The following is a 9,504-nucleotide window of genomic DNA, read 5'->3' on the forward strand; positions in this document are numbered from 1 at the left end:
TCAAGAATCCCAACGGAAAGTCTTACCTTAATTTTCAAAACTTCACAGTGAGGCGAATGTGAAAATAAATAAATTGAACGGTGATTTACGTAAGAATTTGCAAAACCAACTAAAAGCCATGGGTGTTAATCCAAGTTTTTTGTAAAAAATGCAAATTTTTATTTTCTAAATATTTTACAGTGAGCATTAAGGAAATCTTTATAATATATTTGAAAGCGAATCTACAATTTATGAAAATAGTTTCTTAGTCAATATGATTTAAAAAATTTAAGTATTTGACTATAGATTTTTTTTAAAAAAAAACTTACACTTTTTCAATTACTTACATGTAAATAAACGCATAAAAAAAATTAAGAACTAAAAAAATTCCTTTACACATATTTTAATAAACGCACAAAACTCAGTAATTAAAATGTTTTCAATTATCCACTTAGTACTACAGTCTAGTGAAATTCCTCTTAATTTGTAAGTGAAATGTCTAACGTTCAATTCTCGCCAAAGACGAATTTGAACCACATTATTGTTAGCCTATTATGAGACTAAGTTCACCTCCTCTTCATTAATGTAGATAATATCGTTTGTTAAAAAAAATAAAAATCAATTCATATTATATGTAAAGTTAACATCGCCTTAATATTCCATCATATATATTAATTAGCAAAGTGGTAAAATAATGAGAAGGTTACAAGTTGTGGCTTGTACATTATTGGGTTGGCTCCATGGACCCACGTTAGGATGAGCTTCATTGGGTGCCTGTCTTTCAACCTGGTCATACTGTCCAGTTTAGGACATCTTTAACAAAAACCCAAGAACAAAAACCCCAAAAATAGTTTTGCAGTTTACAAACACAACTTTCATTAGGATTTGAGTCATTTCGTTGTCGCCGTATTAAAATTTGGCGGTCCAAAATACATTGGTTGAAGATGAATGAGATAGGACTTCAACGAGTTGACCGCAGACTCCGTCATTTCCGGCGGCCGGTGGCCTATCAAGTTTGATTGATTACATGACAGAAGTTTTTGTGTGAGGCCACCTTCGTGGTGGGTCAAGAATGTTTTGTATAATAATATACGTGATATAATATGAGTGAATTGTTAACGTCAAATTATGATTTTTTTGTTGTTGAAATTATTAGGATGAGGAGAAAAATTCAAAACTATTATAATAATTTTGAAAAAGCGAGAGTTTCAAACTCATGACCCAAGTATACAAGCTCAACACTTTATCTATTAAGATATTAAACATGTGATATAAATACATGACAAGATTTGTGCTACAAATAATTGTATTTTAAATAGTAATATGATTATGGGCCCTGTAATATTGCCTTCATATGTCTTGTTTCTAAAGTAAAGGATTTAATTGACAAAAGGTAATTATTGAGAGTCGAAACGACAGCGTTTGCGACCGTCATCCATTCCTTGGCGACGTCACTTTCTCCTTCCGGCTCTCTCCTCACGCGCAGTCGTTAAGAACCCACCTAGTAAAGCTCTCCAAACCACGTTCTTTCCCCCCCCTTCTCTCTCCTCCCTCTCTCTCTCCTCTCCCGCTCCGTTGACCTAGAACCTCTGCCGGAGAGCACCGAATAACTCTCTCCAAGTCCCAGATCCGTTCGCCTCCAGTCCCAATTTTCCAAGTCAAAGGTCAGATCTTTAACCCCCAGTCGCACTTTTTTCCCCAATCGATTTTGTTTCTAGGGTTCTTACTCGTACTGTTATCTGCAGTTAAATACTGTTAGTTCGTCATCGTTTGATGGTTTTCTTGTTGTTTTTGTTTCAGATCTGAGTCGAATCGCAGAGTCCCGACTCGCTGTCGTTTTGAGAATTCAAAATCCAGAAGATCCAGTTCAGGTTCTGGGGTTTTTGATTGATTTGCTAATTATTTATTGCATCCTGTTGGGGGTTTTGGTTTTCGGGGGTTCTCGAACGCTTTGGTCACTGTTTATAGATCTGGGTTTACTAGTATTTGTCCTTCTGTTGCTCGATTTGGTAAATTGGAAATGTCGCTTTTACCGAAAGGGGATTCGATTCAAATCCGAGAGGTGTGGGACGATAATCTCGATGAAGAGTTTGCTCTAATACGTGATATTGTTTTGAAGTATCCGTATGTGGCTATGGACACTGAGTTCCCGGGCGTGGTTCTTCGCCCGGTGGGGGCTTTTAAGAACATTAATGAGTTTCACTACAAGACTCTGAAGGACAATGTTGATATGTTGAAATTGATTCAGTTGGGTCTCACTTTCTCTGATGAGAACGGGAACCTTCCCACTTTGGGGACCGAGAACCATTACATTTGGCAATTTAACTTTCGCGAGTTCAATGTGAGCGAAGACATATTTGCAAGTGATTCGATTGACTTGTTGCGCCAGTGTGGGATTGATTTTAAGAAGAACAATGAGAAGGGGATTGATGTGAATCGGTTTGGTGAGGCTTTGATGTCTTCAGGGCTTGTATTGAGCGACAATGTGCATTGGGTTACTTTCCATAGTGGATACGACTTCGGATACTTGCTTAAGTTATTGACTTGTCGGAGTTTGCCTGAGAACCAAATGGAGTTTTTTAATCTGATCAAGATTTACTTCCCGGTGTTGTATGATATCAAGCATCTGATGAAGTTCTGCAACAGCCTTCATGGTGGGTTAAACAAGCTTGCAGAACTGTTGGAAGTGGAAAGAGTTGGTGTGTGCCATCAAGCAGGCTCCGACAGTTTGCTTACAGCGTGTACCTTTAGGAAGTTGAGGGATACCTTCTTCAGTGGCTCAGCGGAGAAGTATTCCGGTGTGCTGTATGGTCTTGGCGTTGAGAATGGACAGAGTAACTAATTGAAAGAAAGTAATTGTCGAAAGATTGATGAACATTTGTAGACTATTTAAGTGTGAGAGATGTGTAGTTCTCGCTGTACACCGTTCGCAAAAGAATTGTTGTTTTAGTTTTAACTTTTCCTCTTTGCTTTGTTGTAACTGGAAACCTTAACTGGTTCTCTGTAGCTTTGAGTTTCTTGTATATTATTGAAGTCAGTGTTTCAATAAAAGATTATGAAATTTCCCTTCAATGTGTTTTCCTCCTCACAGCTCTATCTCGGGACCAGATTGTTGAATTCTTGTTCTTGTTATTTTTTAACTAATCATCGCTGGTTTTGCATCTCCTTCGACGGCGGGCAGGAACGGGATGAAACCGGCAGAAGCAGCACAGCAGCCTGCAGGGTATCAGTTTTGTAAAGGAATAAACTCGAACATCAACTCTCCTCGTCATTTTATTTCCTGGTTTTATGTACTATGATCTAAGTAATTTGCAGCGTGCTGATTTGGTTCATATGTTGAATTTGATTTGAAAATTCTCGACTGTGAGAGACTCAAAAGTTGAAATTTCTCAAAAGTGTTGGTGCGTTTTCCAGATGACATGTTTCCATTCCTACAATTTCGGTGCAAAATCCGGTTCACATAAGAAATTGAGAATACAAATTTGATTTGGGTCTCTCTAGTCTTAAGCTGGGCGGGTGGCGTTGACGATGATAAAAGATGGGCTGCATTATTTTAACATCATGCCAAAGGCTTCGAAATTGGCATCTTAACTTCCTGCAACTTGATATTTCTTTGTTTTTAATAATGCTAGACGTATCACATTTTATCGAAATATTCTTAAATCCAGTACTAGATCTAATGCTAGTCATATCGCATTTTATTGAGAAATTCTGAAGTACGACAAGATCCTCAAATGCATGTTCAAACCAATTTTCAGCTATGACACATCCATCGCCATAATTAATTTGGTTCCAATTTGTTGGAAATTAGTTTTTCCATTTTCGTATTTTTTTTTTTTCACAATAAACGATAGCGGTATTTCATTGAGCATAACAAACAAATATATGGGTGCCAATTAGTTAGATTGCTCCAGTGATTAATATATTAATCTGGAATAAATTTGCACAAACAAGCAATATCTAAAACCTTTACACGACTATCACAAGTACAAGTGCACCAACACAAGTTTGTCACAAGAACGGTAGATGCAACAAACTTATATATGTGCACACATCAATCATCACTGATGAGGAGGCCACACAAAATCATCGTTAGAGAGCGAGATCATACATAATTACTTGAAGACGATACCATATTAAACTATCGCTCAAAAGCGATGCCACATCAAGTCGTTGCTCAAAAGCCAAACCACATCAACCGCTAACTCAGCACAAACAAAATCATCAGTCGCTAGTCTTGAATTTAGTTCCGTACACTTTTTTAAAATTGTCACAAAAAATTATCTCCTTAATTAAATTTGGTGCCACCGTAGGTTGAATACATGTAGGAACCAGATGAATCTGGATCCTCTTTGTGATGATTCCGAGGAACTACGAATTATATCTGTTCATTGTACATTGTGCGGTCAGAAATTATTTTAAATATTTTTATTTAAAAATAAACACAAACAGTATCAAATAAATTGTATATCGCGTAGTCAGAAATTATTTTAAATATTTTTATTTAAAAATAAAAACAAACAGTACCAAATAAAAACTAACCATATACAATGAACGAATACAATTAACAAATTCTCGTGATACTCACTAATAAGATCCGGAGAGGATCCTCTTGGGAACCAGATAACCACCTAACATTACCATAAAATATGCAAAAGAAGAAAAACACCCTGGCTGTACCCTATTTTCTGCTTCTTGTTTTTGGGTCCAAAAAAGCAAAATGAAATAAAAAATGACTTACTTGAAATTTTGCAATCGAATTCAAAATATGGCTGGGGCATGTGATGTATTTTTTAAGAGTAGTAAGATCAAAATTTTAAATTAAAATTTTAAGTTAAATGATATGATTGTGTATCATTAGGTTATTAATTAAATATCCATTAACATGCTTGTTTGTTTTATTAGTAATACATTATTTGGTTTATAAATTTGATATTTCTTAATCGACACTCCTACCTTTTTTTAATGTAAATAATATTGTTTGTTAAAAAAAATTAATGTTATTATATACACTTGGAAATGACAATGACATAAAATCACACAAACGAGAGATTTTCCAAAAACACGATGCATATACATTATATATTCATATACAAATGAAAAAACACATGAAAAAAAAAATCTTCCTATACTTGTGTAACTTTCTATACGTTCCTGACACGATAAAAAAATATCTCCACACAAATATACGTGGGCCCCAATTATGCATCTTGAAGAAATAAAATGACTCAAAAATTAAGTTTTACGAGTGAAGTCAAAATCAAAATAGAGTTTCGGGTCATAGAAAAAATAAGCCTAATAAATAACCAAAAAAAAAAAAAAATCACAAAATCAAAATTGTTTCTTCCCCAAAATCCAAAAAATTCCAATCGAGCAACGTGGCGGACCGCTTTTTCAAAAAGGTACGCGCACGTCGATCTGGGCCTCCTCTTCCTTCTCGGTCGCCCCACTTTCCTCGCTCTCTCTACTCCCAATTCCCAAACAGCACAGCACAGCTCATCGACGACGAGCATCACCACCGTCCGCCACCAGGTGATTTTATCATCCCCTTCGCTCGCTCACTATCTTTAATTTTCTGAATTCGCATTACACATTAGAACCAGTGATTCGGATCCAAAACCACGAACTCATCAAAGATCCGATCAGATCCGGATCTCGCACCGCTCATGCCTCGCAAACCCAATTTCCTAGGGTTTCTCTCCGTCCTCCTCCTCCTCCTCGCATTCAGCCATGCCGATCCGGGTTGCCCCAAGACCAGCCCCCTCGTCAACTCTGAATCCGAATTCAAAATGCTCCAGCATCAGCTCCGCGGCTCGATTCAGATAATCGATGATTGCTCCTTCAAGGTCTCCGATTTCGACATGCTCCCTGGCTCCGACGTTCACTGGTGGGGCGCTGCCGCTCCCGATTTCACTAACCTCACCGCCGGCTTCGTCGTCTCCGATCAAAAGCTCAACGAGACGTACAAAAGCGCCAGCTTTATCGTGCGCTTGAAGGAAAATGTCACCTGGGAACGGATCCAGGTCCTCGCCGTGTGGGACGTCCCCACCGCTTCAGACTTCGGGCACGTAATTCTCGGGGATTTCAGAAACGCGTCGTCCGAATCGGCTCCTTCTCCGTCGCCGTCGAGTGGAACCAATTCAGGGAACGGAAAGGATCGGGTTCGGGTTCATACCGAGCCGACGATGCTGGAGAATTGCAAGGTTTTGTCGAAGAATTATAGGGTTCGATGGACGTTGAGTGCTGAGGAGAATACAATCGATATCGGGTTGGAGGCCGCCACAGGGACCATGAATTACATGGCTTTCGGCTGGGCCAACCCGAATTCAACTTCCGAGCTCATGCTCGGAGCTGATGTCGCTGTCGCCGGGTTTAAAGAGGACCGCATGCCGTTTGCTAACGATTTCTACATCACAAAGTACAGTGAGTGTACGTTGTCCAAGGATGGGGAGGTGAAAGGGGTTTGCCCCGATACCAGATACGAAGGGTCCGGCCCGAATGGCAGAGAGGTGAACAATACCAAATTGGTTTACGGGCAGAGGAGGGACGCCGTGTCGTTTATTAGGTACCAGAGGCCGTTGGTTTCCGACGACAAGAAGTACGATTTGGCGGTGAATTATACGGAGAAGATGACGGTCATTTGGGCATTAGGACCGATTAGGCCACCGGATCTTCTTCAGCCTTACTATCTTCCCCAGAACCATGGTGGACCGAAGAGTGTGGTTTTTGGGCATTTGGTGCTGAATGTTTCTGAAAATGTGAATGACTGTTTAGGTCCTTTAGATGCAGATGAAAAGGAGGATCAGCATCTCATTATCGCTGATGCCAAGGCCTCGCTAGTTGTTACTTCCAGCCCGGCGTTAAATTATCCAGACCCGCCAAACCCTTCAAAAGTTTTGTACATTAACAAGAAAGAGGCTCCGGTGTTGAGAGTGGAAAGAGGGGTGCCCGTCAAGTTCTCAATACAAGCAGGGCATGATGTTGCGATGTACATTACTTCCGACCCGCTTGGTGGGAATGCTACACTAAGGAATACTACCGAGACTATTTATGCAGGAGGCCCTGAAGCTCAAGGAGTTCAAGCCAGTCCTAAGGAATTGGTTTGGGCGCCGGATAGGAATACCCCGGACCAAGTATATTATCAATCTCTTTACGAGCAGAAAATGGGTTGGAAAGTGCAGGTGGTTGATGGGGGTCTGCCTGATATGTTTAACAACAGTGCTGTTTTGGATGATCAGCAAGTTACCTTGTTCTGGACATTGTCAGAACACTCAATATCTATTGCTGTTCGTGGTGAGAAGAAGAGCGGTTTTTTAGCAATAGGGTTTGGCAGAGGAATGGTGAACAGCTATTCCTATGTGGGTTGGATTGATAATATTGGTAAAGGGCGGGTAAACACTTACTGGATTGATGGAAAGGATGCTTCGAGTATACATCCAACAACTGAGAATTTGACTCATGTGAGGTGCAAGTCAGAAAATGGCATCATTACATTCGAGTTCACTCGTCCTTTGAAACCGTCATGTGGTAAGAGTGATAAACCGGAGTGTAAAAACAGAATAGATCCCACTACTCCACTTAAAGTTGTTTGGGCAATGGGTGCTACGTGGACCGATGAGAATCTAAGTGAACAAAATATGCATTTCGTTACAAGCAGTAGGCCTATTAGGGTGATGCTTATACGTGGTTCAGCAGAGGCGGAGCAGGATTTACAGCCGGTATTAGCTGTACATGGATTTATGATGTTTCTCGCTTGGGGTATCTTGCTTCCCGGTGGAATACTGTCGGCTAGATACTTGAAACATGTTAAGGGTGACGGTTGGTTCAAGATTCATGTTTACTTGCAGTGCTCAGGTTTGGCAATCATCCTACTTGCGGTTCTTTTTGCTGTTGCTGAGCTTCGGGGTTTCTTTGTCAGCTCATTACATGTTAAGTTTGGGATGGCTGCATTACTTTTGGTCTGTGTACAACCGGTGAATGCATACCTAAGGCCCAAAAGACCAGGTCATGGAGAGGAGGTTTCCTCTAAAAGGATTCTCTGGGAGTACTTTCATGTGATCAGTGGGAGATGCGCCCTTGTTGTAGGAATTGCAGCACTTTTCAGCGGAATGAAGCATTTAGGAGATAGATATGACGGTGAAAATGTTCACGGACTTAATTGGGCATTGATAATTTGGTTCTTGATGGGTGCATTGATGGTAATGTATCTGGAATACCGTGAAAAACAACAGAGGAGGGATAGGAGTTTTGGAAGAAGCAATTGGGTGCTGGGGAACCTTGAGGAAGATGACTCTGTTGATCTGTTGAGTCCGAACGGAATACACTCAGAGAAAGAATCGCAATCGTCAGGAAGAATGGAAGTCCAGTTAGAGCCTCTGAACAGATAGATAGGTAGATAGTGTTAGTCGTTATAATGAATTTCTGCTTTTCACCAATTTTGGGAGTTTTCTCGCATCATATGGGGAATCGAAGGCCTGTTTTTGCGCAGATAATCTTAATCAGCTCCAAGCATTCATCCTGAAGAGACTATTTACCCCATGGAATGCAGTTTGTATACTTGATACATAAACACCTTGGAAAGTTATATCATAACTGTCATTTTATTCTGCTGCCGCCTTCTTATCAAACCACGAGCAGGGTCGGGTTGCGGCGTCGGACAGTAGCTTAGGACTTCTAGTGTAGATTTGTGGTAGTATTTTTTATGCTTTTGAAAGAACAAAGAAGAGTTGCTTTAGGAAAAAATGGAAGTGGTATATTTTTTTTTCCTTGTAAAGTGTCGTTCAACTAGTGTTTTTCACTTACTTTTTAAGTTGTATAATTCCAACATACATCAGATGTTTTTCATATTATGCTGTTTCCTCCGTCTTACTTCTTAGTTTGTTTCATTTGCTGGACATGATTCGCTTTGGTTGCATGGGATTGGAATTTTTTGCAGTGGAACTGACCAAAACGAAACCTAACGGATTCCACCCCTTGTTGAAATTTGAAATGCATCGTTGGCAGATTTTGGAGACATTTTATTTGAAGGATGAGCACCAAGCCAATTTAATTCAAATTTTGCGTTGGGTTGGAGTCGACCCTGGTCTAAAGGTGGTTCCGTCCCTACCAATTACATTACACAAAATGAAACTATGAACTTATCTAAATTCAAAAATGAATTGGAGTTGAACTTGGTCTAAAGGTGGTTCCGCTTTTACCAGTTATGTTACAGGAAATCGAACTATGTACTTATCTAAACCAAACAAGTTTTTGTTTTCTCATCGTCCTTTGGAGAACAATGAAGTAAGTAACTTCTAAGGTGTAAGATCACACTTGCGGGGATAGCTCAGTTGGGAGAGCGTCAGACTGAAGATCTGAAGGTCAGGTGTTCGATCCACCTTCACCGCACAATTTCGTATTTTTATCTTTTCTAATTCCACTTTATATTCCCGCGGGCCTTTGCTTGCTTATCATATGGGCTTCTACGTTTGGACCTGGGCTTTCAACCTTTTTAAATTTTAATTTCTTAATTACTTATTTTAGTCA

The 9,504-nt window shown here is 39.7% G+C and overlaps 2 protein-coding genes and 1 non-coding gene across 3 annotated transcripts; all 3 read left to right on the forward strand.

Annotated features, from left to right (window-relative positions):
• The first annotated feature begins 1,381 nt into the window (after positions 1-1,381).
• Positions 1,382-3,051, forward strand: LOC137734735 (putative CCR4-associated factor 1 homolog 7). The gene is made up of 2 exons (XM_068474012.2): positions 1,382-1,643; positions 1,780-3,051. The coding sequence occupies exon 2, from the start codon at positions 2,000-2,002 to the stop codon at positions 2,819-2,821; it is 822 nt and encodes a 273-aa protein (XP_068330113.1). The 5' UTR covers positions 1,382-1,643; positions 1,780-1,999; the 3' UTR covers positions 2,822-3,051.
• Positions 3,052-5,345: 2,294 nt separating this feature from the next.
• Positions 5,346-8,825, forward strand: LOC137738877 (cytochrome b561, DM13 and DOMON domain-containing protein At5g54830-like). The gene has a single exon (XM_068478351.2). The coding sequence runs from the start codon at positions 5,646-5,648 to the stop codon at positions 8,364-8,366; it is 2,721 nt and encodes a 906-aa protein (XP_068334452.1). The 5' UTR covers positions 5,346-5,645; the 3' UTR covers positions 8,367-8,825.
• Positions 8,826-9,293: 468 nt separating this feature from the next.
• On the forward strand, positions 9,294-9,366 carry TRNAF-GAA (transfer RNA phenylalanine (anticodon GAA)). The gene has a single exon. It is a non-coding gene; the product is annotated as a tRNA-Phe (tRNA).
• The last annotated feature ends 138 nt before the right edge of the window (positions 9,367-9,504 follow it).

Source organism: Pyrus communis, chromosome 15 (genome assembly GCF_041283825.1).
Source record: "Pyrus communis isolate YQ-2024b chromosome 15, ASM4128382v1, whole genome shotgun sequence".
In the NCBI taxonomy this organism is placed as follows: Eukaryota; Viridiplantae; Streptophyta; class Magnoliopsida; order Rosales; family Rosaceae; genus Pyrus; species Pyrus communis.

Bases quoted from the DNA above. Each gene is read 5' to 3' on its own strand.
- LOC137734735 (XM_068474012.2), top strand. From the start codon at position 2,000: ATGTCGCTTTTACCGAAAGGGGATTCGATTCAAATCCGAGAGGTGTGG.
- LOC137738877 (XM_068478351.2), top strand. From the start codon at position 5,646: ATGCCTCGCAAACCCAATTTCCTAGGGTTTCTCTCCGTCCTCCTCCTC.